Source organism: Chionomys nivalis, chromosome 8, assembly GCF_950005125.1.
Source record: "Chionomys nivalis chromosome 8, mChiNiv1.1, whole genome shotgun sequence".
Classification (NCBI taxonomy): Eukaryota; Metazoa; Chordata; class Mammalia; order Rodentia; family Cricetidae; genus Chionomys; species Chionomys nivalis.
Window position 1 is genome coordinate 50,123,879 of NC_080093.1, and position 18,810 is coordinate 50,142,688.

The 18,810-nt window shown below is 51.2% G+C and overlaps 1 protein-coding gene across 2 annotated transcripts; it reads left to right on the top strand.

The window, feature by feature from the left end:
• The first annotated feature begins 8,675 nt into the window (after positions 1–8,675).
• On the top strand, positions 8,676–18,737 carry Klc2 (kinesin light chain 2). 2 transcript variants are annotated; one of them, XM_057777685.1, is made up of 16 exons: positions 8,676–8,871; positions 9,617–9,855; positions 12,454–12,684; positions 12,779–12,848; positions 13,351–13,573; positions 14,281–14,368; positions 14,475–14,576; positions 14,660–14,833; positions 14,958–15,057; positions 15,858–15,907; positions 16,015–16,082; positions 16,568–16,676; positions 16,768–16,926; positions 17,000–17,124; positions 17,290–17,347; positions 17,789–18,737. In XM_057777685.1, the coding sequence occupies exons 2-16, from the start codon at positions 9,628–9,630 to the stop codon at positions 17,870–17,872; spliced, it is 1,869 nt and encodes a 622-aa protein (XP_057633668.1). In that variant the 5' UTR covers positions 8,676–8,871; positions 9,617–9,627; the 3' UTR covers positions 17,873–18,737. The 2 variants fall into 2 exon arrangements, with proteins under 2 accessions (XP_057633668.1, XP_057633666.1); XM_057777683.1 differs by having other exon boundaries at positions 8,677–8,939.
• Positions 18,738–18,810: the final 73 nt, after the last annotated feature.

Below are 18,810 nucleotides of genomic sequence, written 5' to 3' on the forward strand. Positions count from 1 at the left end.
GATGAAGAAGTGAGTGGAAACAACAGCACCCTAAAATGCCGCACAACTAAGAAACAGAAGTGTGACTTTGACTTCAGTGGAGTCTGACCCCTGTGTTCTTATTCTGTTACTCACGTGAATGGGTGCTCTGCCTCCATATATGTCTGTGTATGACATGTGTGCAGTGTGCTCAGAGGCCAGAAAAGGACATTGGATTATCTGGAACTAGAATTTCAGAGAGTTGTGAGCTGCCTTGTAGGTGCTGGGAATCTAACCTAGGTCCTCTGCAAGAGCTGTTAGTCCTTTTCACTGCTGAACCATCTCTCCAGCCTCTTGTGTTTCTCTTAAGCAGGGTAAGAACCCTTCCAGCCTGACTAGGAATTCACAGGAAGGGTGTAAGCAGATTAGCCATGTGGCTGCCAGGACAGGAACCAGAGGCCTTTTCTGAGAGCGCTGGGTAGACTCGAACCTGACTCAGTTGTAGAAAAAGTTGATAGAAATGTCCAAGCCAGAAAGTGGTGGCGCACACTTTTAATCCCAGCACTGAGGAGGCAGAGGCAGGTGGATCTCTGTGAGTTCAAGGCCAGCCTGGTCCACAAAGTGAGTTCTAGGACAGCTAGGGCTGTTACACAGAGAAAGAAAGAAAAGGAAATGTCCATAGGAAAGGAGAGAGATTTCTTTAAGGGGTTGCCAGTCTTGAGCACTTATGGTGAATCCACAGAAGTTTCAAGTAGCATCAGACCCTCAGAGACAGCGCCCCAGTTGATGGGGAACAGTCTGTGCACTGTAAAAGTGCATTACTCTCATTGGTTAATAAAACTCTGACTGGCCTATAGCTGGGCAGGAAGAGATTATACATAGAAACTGTCTAAGAGTTTCTATTGCTGTGAAGAGACACCATGACCACAGAGACTCTTATAGGGAAAACACTGAATTGGGGTGGTTTCAGAGGTTCAGTCCATTTTCATCCATGGTGGGGAGCATGGCAGCATGCAGACAGATGTGGTGCTGGAGAAGCAGCTGAGAGTTCTACATCTGGCAGGCAATAGGAAGTGATTGTGACACTGGGAGATATCTTGAGCCTAGGAGACCTCAAAGTCCTCCCCGCCCCACACACTTCCTCCAAAAAGGCCACAACTCCTAATGCTTATGGGGCCAATTACATTCAAATTACCACATTCCACTCCCTGATTCTCATAAGCTTATAACAATATCATAATGCAAAATGCATTTAGTCCAACTTCAAAAGTCCCTATAACCTATCACAGTCTCAACAATGTTTAAGAGTCCAAAGTTCAAAATCCCTTTTGAGATTCATGCTTTTTTTTTTTTTTATTTATTATGTATACAATATTCTGTCTGCATGTATGTCTGCAGGCCAGAAGAGGGCACCAGACCTCATTATAGATGGTTGTGAGCCACCATGTGGTTGCCGGGTATTGAACTCAGGACCTCTGGAAGAGCAGGCAATGCTCTTAACCACTGAGCCATCTCTCCAGCCCTTTTTTTTTTTTTTTTTTTTTTTTTTGCAACTGGGTTTCTCTGTATAACAATTCTGGCTGTCCTGAAACTCACCCTGTAGACCAGGCTAGCCTCAAACTCACAGAGATCCACCTGCCTTTGACTCCCAAGTGTTGGGATTAGAGGCATGTACCACCACCACCAAGTTGAGATTCATGCAATCTCTTAACTGTAATCCCTCATAAAATCAAAATCAAGGGCTAGAAAGAATGCTTAGTGGTTAAGAGCACTGCCACATGGCAGCTAACAACTGTCTGTAACTCCAAGATCTGGCACCTTCATACAGATATACATGCAGGCAAAATACCAAATGTACATAAATTTTAATTGTTTTAAAAAATCAAAATAGAAAAATAGATCATGTAAGTCCAATATATAATGGCACAAGATACACATTATCATTCCAAAACATAGTGAAGGGAGCAAAGTGAAGAAATACTGGACCAAAGCAAGACCTGAAGCCACTGAACTTTCTCTCTTCCCTCCCCACTCCCTTTTCTGAATAAACTCCTCACTTAAGCTATATCTGCATAGCATGTCTGTCCCTCACCTGTCCTGGGCTCTTACCCACTGTGGTTTGGACCCACCTGCCAAGGTCCCTCTTCACACAGAATCATAACGTGGGCAAACTTCAAACTCTGCATCTCCATGTCTGATGTCAAAACGCTCTTCAGATCTCCAACTTCTTTCAGCCTTGTTGACTGCAACACACTTCTTTTTTAAATTTATTTTGTGTGTTTTGCCTGTGTGTATGTCTATGTGAGGGTGTCAGATCTTGGAGTCAGAGACAGTGTGAGCCACCATGTGGGTGCAGGTGGGTCCTCGGGAAGAGCAGCCAGTGCTCTTTGCCAGTGAGCCTTCTCTCTGCCTGCTGGACACTTCTTTCCCTCCTGTTCCTCCAGTGGAGGCCAGTTCCACTTCCTGTGAGCAGCTCTCCTCAGCAGGTCCCCACCACTCTGGCGTCTCTAACATCTTGGGGGTCTCCAAGGCAATCCAAGTTTCTCCCTCACAGCTTCACAAAATGGTCTCTCTGGGCCTGCATTCAGGGACACCCCTGACACACGCCCAGCCTCAGCAGTTTTCCTTAGTCTCGGGGGCAAATTCCATAGCCCATTTCCTCTACCCATAACTCTAAAGACAGAAGCTCAGCTGTTTGCTGGGGCAGGAACCTGGCAGCCTTATCTAATTACATCTCCACCTGCTTTCTGTCCTTCACTGCCTAAGCCTGGCCATTCCGGAATTTCCTCTGTAGACCAGGCTGGTCTCAGACTCAGAGATCTGCTTGCCTCTGCCTCTGGAATGCTGGGATTAAAGGTGTGCCCCACCACACCCAGTTCTAAGCTTTTCTTTAGTTTCTTCTCACAAATTAGAAACTTAGCAGGATGGGAATTTGCCCTAAAGTCCCTGCTCCCTTTAACCCATTTCTTAATCAGTCTATTTCCTGGGAAATAGGATTTAACTTTATTCTACTTCTGGTGTGTGTTTTTTTTTCTCCTCAAATTTTGCATTTTGTAATTTACCCTGCTCAGCTTGCACCTTTTCATTATAAACCTTCACTAGAGTTACCACTGATAGTCTGTCCTAGGCTGTGTTGGGACTTCCTCTGCCAATTTAATTCAATACTCTTCACTTTTAGCCTCAAGCAGACTCTTCAGATAAAGACAAAAGGCAGCTACTTTCTTCACCAAAATATCACAAAAAAAGATCTCTAAGCAACATACTAAAGTTCTCCTCCTCTGAAATCTTTCAGATGAGCCCCCACAGTTCAATAACGCTGAGCACCTCTGTCTTCCATGCTCCTGCTAGTATGGCCCATTAAGCAATACTTTCATAACCCAAAGTATCAATGTTCATATTTCTCCAGACAAAAGCATGGTCTGGCTTATCACAACAGAGCTCCAGTCCCTGGTAACCAACTTCTGTCTTAGTTGGGGTTTCAGCTGCTCTGAAGAGACACCAGGACGACAGCAACTCTTGTAAGGAAAACATTTAATTGGGATGGCTCACTCCCAGGTCAGAGGGTCAGTTCATTACCACGCAAGGAAGCATGGCAGTCTGTGAACACACAGTGCAGGAGAAGCAGCTGAGTGACCTCTGTCCTGAGCACAGGAGGCCTCAGAGCCCACCCACAATGACACACTTCCTCCAACAAGGTCATCCCTACTCCAACAAAGCCACAGCTTCTACTAGTGCCACCCCTGTGAGCTTGCGGGGCCAATTACACTTACCAAAACTCTGCCTCAAAAGGAAGGAAGGAAGGAAGAAAACAGGGCTGGAGAGTACTTTCTGCTCCTCCAAAGAACCAGGTTTGATTCCGAGCACAGGCATAGCAGTTCTCCACTGTCTGTAACTCAGTTCCAGAAGACCCTACGTCCTCTCCTGATGTCCTTGGGTGTTCCATGCACACAGTGCTCAGATATACATTCAGACAAAACATCCATGTATTAAAATTCATTTTTTTGTTGTTTTTGTTTTTTGATACAGGGTTTCTCTGTGAAACCCTGGCAGTCTTGGAACTCCCTCTGTAGGCCAGGCTGGCCTCAAACTCACAGAGATCCACCTTCCTCTGCCTCCCAAGTACTGGGATTAAAGGCGCCAGGCTAAAATAAAACTTAAAAAAAAGTAGCAAGTACAACTTCTGAAGGCTTGGGGATGGGTGCGTGTGCTGTTGAGCAGCACAGAAACAGCCCCAGCTGAGCCACCCATCCACACCAATTTCTTCCTTTTTTTCCCATTTACTGATCACCCATCAGCAGCCTGGCAGGAAATCAGCAGCTGAAAGTGGAGAAGCCCAGGGCAGAGCAGGACAGATTAAAGTCCTTTCCCTCAGGGAACACTGTAGTCCGCAGAGACCAGATAACAAGACAAGTGGCTAGAAAGCTTGAACCACGGACAAGATTAAGTACTGAAAGCAAGATAAAGGGAAGAGAACAATCAGAAAAGGCCCAGCCCTCCCTCCCCAGCACCCTGGAGACAAAGCCAGCTGCCTAAACAGAAGCACAGAAGAAACCACTAAGGCTTGCACACCAGCCTCTGCTAGAACCAACAAAAGCCACAAAGCAAGAGTTAACATTGCTCCTTGTTTACCTGGGACAAGGTGATAAAAAAGAATGAACCCCTTTGGGCTGGAGAGATGGCTCAGTGGTTAAGAGCATTGCCTGCTCTTCCAAAGGTCCTGAGTTCAATTCCTGGCAACCATATGGTGGCTCACAACCATCTGTAATGAGGTCTGGTGCCCTCTTCTGGCCTGCAGACATACGCACAGACAGAATATTGTATAAATAACAAATATTAAAAAAAAAAAGAATGAACCTCTCTTTGTTAGGTGGAGAGGAAAAGGGGAGGGACAGGGATAGCGGTGTTCCCTGCAATGCAGGGTCTACAGAAGCATAGAGAGTGTAGAGAGACAGCAGGTGTCTCTACTTCTGGGGGACCCTGTGTCAGGTGAATTGAGGGTATGCACGTTTGTGCCACCGCATTGGCAACAGCATGCCACTTGGCTTCCATGATGGTTTCCTCACACACTCCCAGTGACAAACTATTTGGACTAGAGGTGCAAGAGGGAAGAACTGGTCACCGGGAGCCTTAGCTACCTGAGAACAACAGCTAAGAAGATGGTCCCTTTGCCAGGTGGTGGTCATGGCAGCGTCCATCTGTAATCCCAGCACTCAGGAGGCAGAGGCAGGCAGAGCTCCGAGTTCAAGATCAATCTGGTCTACAGAGTGAGTTCCAGGACAGCCAGGGCTACACAGAGAAACCCTGTCTTTAAAAACAAATAAAAAAGATGGTTTCTGTGCAATAGACCAGGCTGGCCTTGAACTCACAGATCCTAGTCTAGCGCTGGGGTTAAAGGTGTGCACTATCACGCCTTTCAAGGTTTGATAATTTTGAAATGTAGTAACAATCACTGTTCGAAGCAAAACAAGATCAAGGAGAACCTGGTGGTTCTGGGTTTTCACCGAAGTAGAAGTGGTAACTTAGTGTCTTATCAGACCACAAACTCTTCTGTTAGCTGCCAAAGTTAGACTGATCTTGGGCTTCACAAGTGGAAAGATTGTATCTTTGTTTATTTGCAGCGCTGGGTATTGAACCCAGGGCTTCATAGACGCTAGACAGGTACTACCACTGATACAGTGCAGGTGCACGCATCACTAGCCCCAATCACTTGGTGACAATACAGTTCACTCATTCGTGATCATTGGGCCCTGCCACCACGTTATGAGCAGCATCTGGAATGACAGAGGGCCAGGAAGCTGTAATAGCACTTATTGAAAGACATGGAGCTAGGCCAGATAAAGAAAAGACTGAGTGGGGCATGTTCCTTGTCTCTGAGTATCCCCGTTGGTGAAAGGAAGCCGAGTCCTTGCTGGAGACAGAAGCCATGAGTATGTAAGGAAGGCACTTTAAGCTGGAGGTGTGTCAGGAGCCATTTACCCAAAAAGTATAGTAGGGACTATTGTCCTAAGGATGTTTGCAGAGAGCCCCACACCCCAACTGTATTGAGAACTGTTTGTTGGCAGAGCCCACCCCACACCCAACTATCTTGAGAGTTAATTGTTAGCAGAACCCGCCCCACATCCCAACTATCTAGAGAATTGTTTGTGGTTGGAATCACAAAAGGAAAGATTCCGCTTGCATAGAGAACACCTCCTGACCGACGACTTGTGTCCTCGTGACCGATTCGTGACCAAGTGTCCGCTCGTGACCATCGCTGCAAGATCCCTTCCTGCCCTGGCCATACCCCTGCCCCCATCCCAACCCAAATTCCTCATCCAGGGGCTATATAAGCCACAACCGTGACGCTAATAAACGGAGGCTTTGACGACAGATCTTTCTTGCTTAGCCTCCTTCCTCTCTCCCGCCCATGTCTTTTCAGATAGCACCTCTCTGGGACCCTGGAATAACTGACCTGCCAGGCGGGTTACAACCCTAGACTAACTGACCCGCCAGGGCGGTTACAGAGGTGCAGCTGAGTCTGTAGAGTGCTTGCCTGGCATGCATGAAGCCTTGGGTTTGGTCTCAAGCAAGCCATCCAACTGGATGTGGTAGCAATTTTAGCACATGGGAGATGATGGCAGACAGAAGTTCAAGGTTACCCTCATAGCAAATTTGAAGCCAGCCTGAGCTACATGAGACCCTGTCTCGGGAGTGGGGTGAGGGCACTTTCTCATATTTTGGGTGTCTCAGAAGAGAGCTCCCTATCACAGCATATACTCAAACTGTGAAAGATGGTACCAAGTGCTGAACCTTGTCCCGAGTTCATCCCTACTCATCCAGTTCCCAGTGTGCGGATTTTGTGATGGAGATGAGCTTGCTATCAGCTCCTAGAGTTGTCAACCAGGAGGTTAGGTGAGGATCTTGTCGCTGGCCATTGTTATAGAGAATCTAATCAAGCCTAGGTTTGAGAGGACTGGTTTGAGAGGACTGGTAAGTGTATTTCTCTTGTCCTTTTTCTCTCCTTCCAGGTTTATTTATGTGTGAATGAGTGCTTCAGCCATGTGTTTGTCCTGGGTACCACATGGCTGATGGGTGCCTTGCAGAAATTAGAAGGTTGCACCGGACGCCGTGGAAACAGAATTACAGATGGTTGTGAGCAAACACATGGGTGCTGGGAATGTAACCTGGGTCCTCAACCACTGAGCCATCTTTCCAGGAATTCCCCTCCCCTCCCCCCACTTTTTATAAACTAGCATCTACTGAGTGCTGCTGTATTCTCTGTCTTGAGCTACTTCAGGTTCGGACTGGCAGGTGATGACCTGCATTCGAGAAGGCAAACCAATGGAAAGTTAGTAAGGTTGATTCAGCTGGTGTGCTGTGGAGATCAGAGAGTGCGGTAAATCCGGTAGGCTAAGGACCAGGTGTCCTAGGTCTCTATTGTTGTGATGAAACACCATGACCTTGGGGGGGGGGGTGATTGGCTAACTGCTCACCAGTGAAAGAAGTCAGGACAGGAACTCAAACAGGGCAGAACCTGGAGGCAGGAGCTGATGCAGAGGTCATGAAGGGGTGCTGCTTACTAGCTTGTCCTCCTGGCTTGCTCAGCATGCTTTCTAGCTCCCCCTACAATGGACCGGGCCCTCCCACAACAGGAGTGCCTGCAGCCTGCGCTTAGGGAGACATTTCCTCAGCTGGGGTTCTCTTCTCTCCGATGACTCTAGCTTGGGTTAGGTTGACATAAAACTAGCCAGCACAGGGGCTGGAGAGATGGCTCAGAGGTTAAGAGCACTGACTGCTCTTCCAAAGCTCTTGAGTTCAATTCCCAGCAACCAGATGGTGGCTCACAGCCATCTGTAATGAGATCTGGTGCCCTCTCCTGGCCTGCAAGTATACAGACAGACAGAACACTGTATAGATAATAAATAAATCTTAAAAAAAAAAAAACAAAAAAAAAACTAGCCAGCACAGAGGTCTTTCCTTCCAAGTTGGTGACACCTAATCTGAGGCCCCCAATGACACCACCCCAGACCAAAGATAACTCCTCTGACTTCTATCTGGTCAGCTCTGATAGTCCCCTCAGGGACAAGGGTCTTCTCTCCACCATTCTCAGCCTGCTCCTTTCCATCATGCTTCCTCCCTTTTACCAAGAAGCCTCCTTCTGTTCCCTCACAAAGTAACCCTAGAAAACTGAGAATTCCCTACAGAGGCACGGACAACTCCGCAGCCAGGAAGGGGGGGGGGGATGTCTCTAGAAACAAACAAGCCTAGAGAGGGGAGTCAGATGTGGGTAATGGCAGTACCCAGCTCAATAAGCCTTTGTGAGCCTTAAGCTAATACACTTAAAACATCAACCAAGGCCGAGTGTTGGTGGCGGACGCCTTTGATCCCGGCACTTGGGAGGCAGAGGCAGGAAGATCTCTGTGAGTTCGAGGCCAGCCGGGTCTACAGAACGAGTTCCAGGACAGACTCCAAAGCTACACAGAGAATCCCTGTCTCGAAAAACAAAAACAAAACAAAAGATAGCAAAACACTTGACTTTGCTCAATAAATGTGGACTGTCTTGCTCCAGGCTCAGAGGAGGTCGGACCTTCTAGCTCCTCAGTCAGCGCTGGTCAGCCACTGAGCCCCAGGGTGTTGCACAGACCAGGAAGCTCCGGTCCGAGGGGGCAAGTCCAGCCACGCCCCTTCGGTGACCCTTCAGGGTTGGCCCCACCCCGGAGCCGGCAGGCCCGCCGGGCCCCTTTAAGGCAGAGAACTGGCCTGCGGGAGCGCGTTTCGCCCCCTCCGACGCCGCCGAGGTAGCGGCTTCACCTTTAAGGCGGCGCGGGGACTGCTGGGAAGGCCGGCGGGATGGAGGCAGCTAGACAAGCTCACGGTCGCGGATCCGGGTGAAGCGGGGCAGGAGCCGCAGCCGGAGACTGGCCCAAGCAGAAGGTGCAGGTTGGCGCGGGCCGGTTTGGCTGGGAGACCGAGTCAGACCCGACAGTGAGGAGCGGCTGCAGGTCGGCCTAGAGGAGGAGTCGTCGTGGGCGCGGCCTGTGGGAGGACCCGACCGGCCTGCGGGGAGGGGGCGCGGTCCTGGGCTGGGGTTGGGAGTGGGGCCTTTTCTAGGGAGGGTCTGCGGGCGTTTGGCCAGCCTGTGGGAGGGGTCGCTGTGGGCGCGGCCTGCAGAAACCTGTCCTGTAACTCTAGACCGCAGCCCCGGGGAGGGTGGAAGGGGGGAGTCTGGGCTCAGCCTGCCCTGGGGGGAGGGGCTCTACGGTTCCGCTTGCCCTGGGGGAGGGGTCTGTCGCCTGAATCCCGACCGCCCGGAGGGGCTGTGGTCTCCGGCATGGGAATGCCTACGATCCCCCTACAGTACCCTAGTGCTCTGTGTCTTGACATGGACAGTTCCGGGAAAGCCCCGTGGCTGGGCCACGAAAGCCTGTCTGAGCCGGTGGTCTAGGGAGGAATCAGGGTCCAGCCTCACTTGCCTCACCGCATTGCGTCTCCCTAGGCGAGACGAGCTTGGCGCGCCCCCTGTAGGCCGAGGCTGGCACGGTGCGGGCTGCGGACTGGGGGATCTGGGCACCCTTGGGGACCTAGGCGTACGGGGACTTCCCGGTGTTTACCTAACCTTGGGTGCACGGTGATGTGACCCTTGGCCGGGCGCCCGCCTGTCCGCCTCTCGCCTCTGTAGAAGACACGACCATGGCTACGATGGTGCTTCCGCGGGAGGAGAAGCTGAGCCAGGACGAGATCGTGCTGGGTACCAAGGCTGTTATCCAGGGTTTAGAGACCCTGCGCGGAGAGCATCGTGCCCTGCTGGCTCCCCTGGCTTCTCATGAGGCAAGCGAGGCCGAGCCAGGCTCGCAGGAGCGCTGCCTCCTCCTGCGCCGCTCCCTGGAGGCCATCGAGCTGGGACTTGGGGAGGCTCAGGTAGGTCAGTGTTGGGGCTAAAGTGGAAGATTACTAGAAAGGTCCTGGAAATGTAGGAACACTCTCAGCGAGGAAATACTTGTCTCTGGAAGTGCCATGCTAGGACAGTAAGTAATGTTAAATGAATACACTTTGGAGATGCCAGCCCTGCCTGGGTGGACACCTCTACCTCCACATAAGCTGTGCCATCCAGGCCCCGTTCTACCTAACAGACTGTGTGGCAGAGGAAAACAGAAATGCTTCAATAGCCTCCCTTCACAATTCAATCTTGCATTAATTCATTAAGCTCTGTAGTTTTACCACTTGCTTAGTGTGTGCCAGGCAGCTCGCTAATGTCAAGGATGTGGGATTCAACAAGGCAGACAACATCCTTGTCCTCACTGGGCATGCTGTCTGTAATCCCAGAACTTGAGAGGCAGAGGCAGGAGGAGTTCAAGTTCCAGGCCACTTTGGGTCACATGGTGAGACCCTGTCTCACCTTACTTCCCCCTCCAAATTAAGATTTTTTTCCCCTTATGCAATAGGAGAAACACACACATTTGATTAATTGCTCGGAACAAATTGTGATCAGTGATTCAAAGACAGTAAGATCTTGTGAGAGTTTATAGTAGGAAGTCTTGTCTATTGGTCAGGCAAGACTTCTCTGAGGTGACATTAACTCAAGAGCTGAAGGAGGAGATGGGCCAGTGTCCAAAAGAGGCAGCTAGGCTAGGGGAGAACTGTGTGACTAGAGCTTGTGGAGGGGGACAGGAGAGGCCTGTGGGGAACAGAAGCCAATATATGTCCAGGGCATCAGGAAGCCTTGGGAGGGCGCTAACAAGCAGAGAACCTAGTCCGACTTAGGTATTGAAACTCTCTGTGAGCTATGGAGAATTAACACTAGCAGGTCAAGAATGGACTTGGAACAGTGATGAGGAAGCCACTGCTGGGCTTCAGATGAGACGGGCAGTCATGAAGACACCAGTTCTAGATCTTCTGGAAGGAGGCTTAGTAGGACCAGGGGAGGAAGAGAGAAAAGGCGCAGTACAGCTCCTGGAAGTTTGTGATTTCGGCAGGTTCAGTGATGAAAGAACCTGGATCACTTAGGAGTTCTGCTGAGGCCTCCATAAAGAGGACTGTTGGGCAGGGAGGGGTTAGGTTCTGTGGGAAAGGGTTTTAGTCTCTTTGGTTCTTGGCCAAGCCACTGCCTGGCTCCAGAATCTTGGGCTGCTTGTATTGTCTTGGTTTCCTTCTCTTTAAAATAGTGATCATGTCATCTGTTGTGTATACTTCCAGATTGCTTAGGGACCATTTTTTTTTTAAATATTTATTTATTTATTTATTATGTATACAATATTCTGTCTGTGTGCACGTCTGCAGGCCAGAAGAGGGCACCAGACCTCATTACAGATGGTTGTGAGCCACCATGTGGTTGCTGGGAATTGAACTCAGGACCTTTGGAAGAGCAGGCAATGCTCTTAGCCACTGAGCCATCTCACCAGCCCCTTGTTTTGTTTTTTTGAGACAGGGTCTCTCTACATAGCTCTGGCTGTCCAGGAACTCACTATAGACCAGCCTGGTGTTGAATGCACAAAGATCCACCTGCCTCTGCCTCCTGAGTGCTGGGATTAAAAGCGTGTGCCATAGGGACCTTTTTTTTAAACTAGTGGTTATAAAAACACCTGTCCCTTAAACTGTTTTCAAACAGCTGGGTATGGTGATGCATGCCTTTAATTCCACCATTCAGGAGGTAGAAGCAGGCAGATATCTGAGTTTGAGGCCAGCCTGGTCTACTTAAAGAGTTCCAGGACAGCCAGGGCTACTCAGAGAAAAACCTATCTTGAAAGAAAAACAAAAGTAAATTAAATTTTAAAATGTTTGTAAACAAATTAAAAAATGCAGGGTCCTAGATTTCCCCAGGCTCTGGAAAGGCAGTGTCGCCCCCTCGGGCACTTAGCTGTCAGGTACAGAGAAGCCAAAGGGGCTCCGCTCTCACTAGTGTGCAGCTCTTTCAGCAGAATGACATAAAGGGTTCCCGCAGGGAAAGCATGCCTGAGAAGAGACAATGATTCTGGCCCTTGAAGCACAGACAGAACCTGGAACATTAAGATGGGCTTCAGATGTTGAAAGAGCTGAGTGAGGCTGAGGGCCAGTGGATCCTCTTACCTATCCCTGGGTTGGTTCTTCAGACTGTTTGGGGACATGCTGCTTCTCTTCCCTTCAGCAGCCAGAGTGCTGTGGACGCTCAGAGAAGTCAGTATGAGGTCTTTCTGTGGCCTTTTGGTCACCTATCAGGGTTCTTTGAACAAGCAGAGTGCTGGGCAGGAAGCAGTGATACACTGGCCATGGCTGTAGTGGGTGGAGTGTAAACTGAAGAACTAAAGGAAGTCTGAGAGCTCAGAGATCCCACAGGGATCCTGGCAGTCAAAATTACCAGACCTCCTCATGGTTTGAGCCCTCGACTGAAGTCTGACCCTGGGTAGGGGAGAACTCAGGCCTAATAGCAAAAGTTACTCTCAGCCATGGCCAGGCATTTCACTGGCTCCCCAGGTGGCTGAGGCTGTAATTACAGGCTAAGGGATGGCTAGGACTCTGACCCTCTTCTGCCTGACTGCACAGGTGATCCTGGCACTGTCAAGCCATCTGGGGGCTGTGGAGTCAGAGAAGCAGAAGCTGCGGGCTCAGGTGCGGCGCCTGGTACAGGAGAACCAGTGGTTGCGTGAGGAGCTGGCAGGGACACAGCAGAAGCTGCAGCGCAGCGAACAGGCGGTGGCTCAGCTGGAGGAAGAGAAGCAGCACCTGTTATTCATGAGCCAGATCCGCAAGCTGGATGAGGATGCTTCCCCAAATGTGTGCCTCAGCTGGCCAACATCCAGTTCCCACATGCCCACTGATACCTGTGCCACCTTCTCTGACACTCACTCATTCCTGTCTTCCTTTCCAGGAGGAGAAGGGTGATGTCCCCAGAGACTCCCTAGATGACCTGTTTCCCAATGAGGATGAGCAGAGCCCAGGTAGAGAAGGCCACTTAGCTCTGGATTGAGGGAACCAACAGTCGTGTAAAGTCCTAAAGGTCACAGGAGATGGAGGATTAGTGGCATCTGTGTTCTTTTTGTTCATTTCTGATCACATTATCCCAGCATGTTATGACTTAGAAAGCAAGTCTTCCCTGTTGCATCTGATATCCCTGAGTTCTGTGGCGAGCAGGGGGCATGCTTAGCAGGTCTGGGGATCTGAATTTGGCTCTACTGTTAGTTTCTTTCTGGGCCTCCCTAGACAGAGAAAACTCATCCAGGGCCTTGCTGAGATGGCCATGATTGCCTCACTCATAATGCAGATGAGATGAAGGGCTGGGACTCACTCCTTGTACAATAATTAGACTTACTCTGTAAGTGCAGAAGCTCAGGCAGGCTGGTGGCTTGCCCAGGAACACATGGGCAGAAAGCTAGGCTGACATATGCCAGCCTAGCTCAGAAAGGAGAAGGTACATCTAACTTCCTGTCTTTGGTCTTGTAGCTCCCAGCCCTGGAGGAGGGGATGTAGCTGCACAGCATGGGGGCTATGAAATACCAGCACGACTCCGTACCCTCCACAATCTGGTAATCCAGTATGCTTCACAAGGCCGCTATGAGGTGGCCGTGCCCCTCTGCAAGCAGGCACTGGAGGATTTGGAGAAAACGTCAGGCCATGACCACCCTGACGTGGCCACTATGCTGAACATCCTGGCACTGGTTTATCGGTAAGGGCCCTCTGGCTGTGTGGGCACACCTGTATCCTTCCAGATGGATGTCTCAAGGGACAATTGAGCAGCCGAGGAAGGGCCTGCATATATAGAGCTGGCCTCCAGCTGGAAATAAGCCTGTTAGAGCTTTAAGAAAAGATTGGCTGTGAACAACAGCAAGGTGTCACCTGAAAACACCAGGGTCACAGGGAGTCAGCATAGCTTCCCTAGGCACCCAGGCTTGAGTATGGGCTTTGAAACATCAATTGAAAGCCGGGTATGGTAGTACACACTGTAATTCCAGCACTTAGGAGGTAGGAGCAAGACAATCAGGAATTGGTTACACAGCTAGTTCAAGGTGAGCCTAGGATACACGAGACCCTAGAAAGAGAAAGGATGAGGAAAGAAAAGTGGTGTGGGAACGTAAATTGGCCCAGAACTCAAAATAGGTGTCAGGGTTTCTGTGGCAGAAAGTAACAATGAGCCAAGGCACTGGGGTCACTTAAAGTTGAGTGTTGCTCAGGGGTCTGGGTAGGAGGTGAGTTCTTAGTGATGTGTGATAAACTGCCTAATTCCGGCGCTCTCAAGGGCAGGGCTGTCCAGGCCTCCCATGCTCTGAGTTGCACTCCTATCATGACCTCAGGAGGAGTGCCTACGGGAACTGCGGGCCCCTGGGGGCAGGCTTCAGCCTGGAGGACATCCCTGAATGTCCTGCCTGCTCCCAGGGACCAGAACAAGTACAAGGATGCTGCACACCTCCTCAATGATGCCCTGGCTATCCGGGAGAAGACACTGGGCAAGGACCACCCAGCTGTGAGTAAGAATTGGATCGAGTGTGGCCCCATCCACCCCTCACAAATCCCAGCGTTCTTGCCTGTTGGGGCTCTGAATGAAGGCACCTCCATTCTCCTACACCCAGGTGGCTGCAACCCTGAACAATCTGGCTGTTCTGTATGGCAAGCGGGGCAAGTACAAAGAGGCTGAGCCACTGTGCAAGCGAGCACTGGAGATCCGGGAGAAGGTAGAAACAGATGGGGCTTAGGAGTGCTGGCCAGACAGAGTAGAGTCTGAGCAACTCTGACCACAGCCACTGACTCTTCCCAGGTCCTGGGCAAGTTTCACCCAGATGTGGCCAAGCAGCTCAGCAACCTGGCCTTGCTGTGCCAGAACCAGGGCAAAGCTGAGGAGGTGGAATACTACTACCGGCGGGCCCTGGAGATCTATGCTACACGCCTTGGACCAGATGACCCCAATGTGGCGAAGACCAAGAACAATCTGGTGCTCTGAGGCTGGGTGGAGGCTGGAAAGGAAGGAGGCAGGGAGAGAGGGCTGATGTCCAGGAGGAAGGAGAAGGAAAACTAAGGTCCCTGTATGCTGCTTACCCACTGTCTTTCCTCTCCAGGCTTCCTGCTACCTGAAACAGGGCAAGTACCAGGATGCAGAGACCCTGTACAAGGAGATCCTTACCCGTGCTCATGAGAAGGAGTTTGGCTCTGTCAATGGTGAGTCCATGACTGCCACATGCCTCCAGTTCATTCAGCAGAGACCTACTCAGCCAGGAGCACCCAGTATAGTACTTGGCTTTACAGACCATCTTGTCTAGAGTTTGGCAGGAAACCCAGCCTCATCTGTGGATGGTGCCTGCAGGAACCCACTCACCTAATTCAAATTGGAAAACCCCATGCTGAGTCATCCCCCCTTTGGTTTTTTTTTTGTTTTGTTTTGTTTTGTTTTTGTGAGACAAGGTCTAACTATGTAGCTCTGGCTCTCCTGGACTCACTATATAGACCAGACTGGTACCTGCCTCTGCCTCCCAAGTGTTGGGATTAAAGGCATGTGCCACTATGCCCAGTCTTTTTTCTCTGCATGGCAATTGCCGTTTACTTTGAGAGCTGGTCCAAGTGTCTTCCCTTCTCAGAAAAGCCTCTGGCCCCCTATGACTAGCCATTTCCTATTCCCCATCCTCCAGCCTGGCCCCTCATTCAGGCCAGGCTTAGAACAGTCTTAGGCCAGTTTTTGACCAGTCTCTGGTCTAAGGCTTGTAAGGACTTGCCATATCACTCCTAACCCCACCTCACTTATAGCCATTTGACACAGACCTATGGCCTGTTCATCTGGGTGCAGCAGAGGGTTAGTGATGTTTTGGGTTTGCTTCTTGTTCATCTATTCAGCAAAGCCCAGTCCTGGTCCTGGTCCTTCCTACACACCTCTGTCCCTTTCCCCAGACATTAATTAGTCCCTGTCCAGCCCAACTGTAAAGACCTGTGTGACAGGCAGGTGATAGTTCCTTATTTCCTCCTAGGAGAGAACAAGCCCATCTGGATGCATGCAGAGGAAAGGGAGGAGAGCAAGGTGAGTAGTGCTGTGGGCAGAGCTTGCACGTGTGGGGCAGGTATGAGGCTGGGAGGTATGGAGCTGAGAGCTTATTCCCATCCCTAACTGACTGGTCTCTCTCTCAGGATAAGCGCCGGGACAGCGCCCCCTATGGGGAATATGGCAGCTGGTACAAAGCCTGTAAGGTTGACAGGTGAGGGCTGATAGGTCTGGGTTAGGGGTAATGTGAGGACCAAGGAAACAGCGTCCTTGGTCAGTGAGACCCAGACCTCACGCTATCCTTTCACCTCTGAGTGGAGTGGGGTGAGTGTGGGGGGCTGAGATAGTGTGTAAGGCTACAAAGAAAGTAGGGCCTAGAGATAGTTCTTCCCCACAGGACGGCACACACCTCTCTTCTGCTAGCTCATCTCTCAAAGCCTGAACCCAAAAAGACTTTGTGTACTGGGACAGCTCCCCTGGGACTGGTTTGCTCACTCCTGGGTCTCCTAGCTTCTGGTCGTGCTGGCAATGTCCTAAGAGAACTTGAGGGCCAGGCCAGGTTTCTAGCCTGAGAGTGGTTCTCTCAGGATGGGACAGAGCAGTGGGTCTACCACAGGGTCAGATGAATAGGAAAGGACAGATTCTGGATGGTCTGTTGGTCCCTAGACCCCTGTGGGACTCCCTGCTATCTGTCTACAGTCCCACAGTCAACACCACTCTACGAAGCTTGGGGGCTTTGTACCGGCGCCAGGGCAAGCTGGAAGCTGCACATACACTGGAAGATTGTGCCAGCCGTAGCCGCAAGCAGGTGGGCCTCCATGGTGGGAGAGGGTGAATGGGGACCTTTGAGGCCCCACATGTGCTTCAGCCAGGGCCTGATGCTTCCTGCCCCCTTTCAGGGCCTGGATCCTGCCAGCCAGACCAAGGTGGTAGAACTCCTAAAAGATGGTAGTGGTGGACGAGGAGACCACCGTGGCAGCCGAGATGTGTCTGGGGGTGCTGGGCCCCGGTCTGAGTCTGACCTGGAGGAGTCAGGGCCTGCAGCTGAGTGGAGTGGGGTGAGTGTGGGGGGCTGAGATAGGGTGTAAGGCTACAAAGAAAGTAGGGCCTAGAGACAGTTCTTCCCCACAGGACGGCAGTGGCTCTCTGCGGCGCAGTGGCTCCTTTGGGAAGCTCAGGGATGCCCTGAGACGGAGCAGTGAGATGTTGGTCAGGAAGCTGCAGGGGGGTGGCCCGCAGGAGCCCCCTAATTCTAGGTGAGTTTTTGTCTCTGATCATATCCCGTTGGCTCCTAAGTGACTTCCCATCCCTCCCAGGAAACACTATCACCAAGTTTGCTTTATTCTGCCCTCCCTCCAGAGACCCAGCCTGATGTCCCTTTATTGCTTCACCATGAACAAATCCTGGTTCTCTTCCCTCAGGATGAAGAGGGCTAGCTCTCTCAACTTCCTTAACAAGAGTGTGGAAGAGCCAGTTCAGGTAAGAATGGAGGGCATATGTCCTTAAGCAGCTTAGACCCAGACCTCTAACCCACAGTTCTGGGCCCTTGGTCTGTGTATGTCCCCACCCAACTTTCTCTGGTGAGTCTTCATCCAGTACCAGCTCTGTCTGGTTCCAGGCCCACTTTGGGTAGGGAGGAGAGAGATACAAGCAACTAGGGGCAGGCAGGAAGGGCATACAGCTCTTGCCCTGGGGCAAATATATAGTCAGCCAGTATCCGTTTGAATCTCTCGGGCCTGAGGTGTGAGCTAAACTTTAACTCTGGCCAGTCTTTGACTCACTGGATTTGGACTAGAAACTTGGATTGGGTCAGGCCCTTTTCATCATCCTATACTCTGCTGTGGCCCCCTCCCTTTACCACTTCCCCTCAGTCCTAGCAGCCTAAGTCTAAGCTGCATGCCCTCTCTACTCTGCCCACAGCCTGGAGGCACAGGTCTTTCCGACAGTCGCACCTTGAGCTCCAGCTCCATGGACCTCTCCCGAAGAAGCTCCCTCGTGGGCTAAAGTTGAAGGGGCAGCCAGTCGCCAGAGCCTTCATCTGACACGATCCCTTACCCCAGCCCTGCGCATGGGCCTGCTGCTTGTCCTGCCTGCCCTCCCAAGGACCCCTGTCTTTTCTGTTCAAACTCAGGGTAACCTCTTCCCTTGTCATCTCAGCCCTCAGCCAGGGCCCTTGGTAGCCGGGTCGGCCGGCTCCAACTCTGTTCCTTATTTATTCCTTCCAGCAGGGGGCCTCTCTTCCCTACATTCAGGGCCTGTGGGAGTGGTGGCCTGCCTACCCAACCCCCCCAAAGCCAAGAACACTAAGTACTTGCTGTCCCTCAGCATCTTTGCCCCCCCCCCCCAACTTCCGGCCGTTGCTTCTGTATATAGAGAAATAAGTTATTTGGCCGTGTCATCCTCAGTCGTCCCCCTTTAGTCCACGGTATTCCCGGGCCGCCACCTGCCTCTCCCTTCTCCAGTGGTACCGCCCAGGCCTTAAATCACCCCCGTTCCGAGTGGTGGTATATCCCAAGCTCCAAGTTCTAGGAGCAGAGCCTCCGAAAGGGTTCCCCGACCTCCTTGCCATCCTGGTCTTGGGGGGGATGTGCTCTACCCAACCTTGCAGATGCCCGGACTCCCATACCACCGGGCCTTGTGTTGACTCCCGGACTTATGCACCGTCCTTCCCACCCAGCTCCGCCCAGGCATGGCCTGACCCCGCCCTGGGCACGGCCGGCTGAGCCATCCTGCCACGCCTTTCTTGCCTCAGCTTCTCCTGTACCCTCCACACACCCCCGCAGTAGGAGGGGCTACCCTATTCGTTGGGCGAGGCAGTCGCTCTCTATTTTCAGATGTTGCTGTAGAAATAAAGACGATTTGAATCTGAGCCAGGCTTGTTTTGAGAATGCCCAAAGCCCCTGAGCATCCCTAGGGTGGGGTGGAATTTGAAGGAGTGAGGG

What these genes read in the sequence shown, in the direction of transcription:
- Klc2 (XM_057777685.1), top strand. Translation starts at nt 9,628, where the DNA reads ATGGCTACGATGGTGCTTCCGCGGGAGGAGAAGCTGAGCCAGGACGAG. An exon ending in AGGAAAGGGAGGAGAGCAAG is followed by an intron (nt 15,908 to 16,014) that starts GTGAGTAGTGCT and finishes TCTCTCTCTCAG; the next exon opens with GATAAGCGCCGGGACAGCGC. An exon ending in CCAGCCGTAGCCGCAAGCAG is followed by an intron (nt 16,677 to 16,767) that starts GTGGGCCTCCAT and finishes GCCCCCTTTCAG; the next exon opens with GGCCTGGATCCTGCCAGCCA.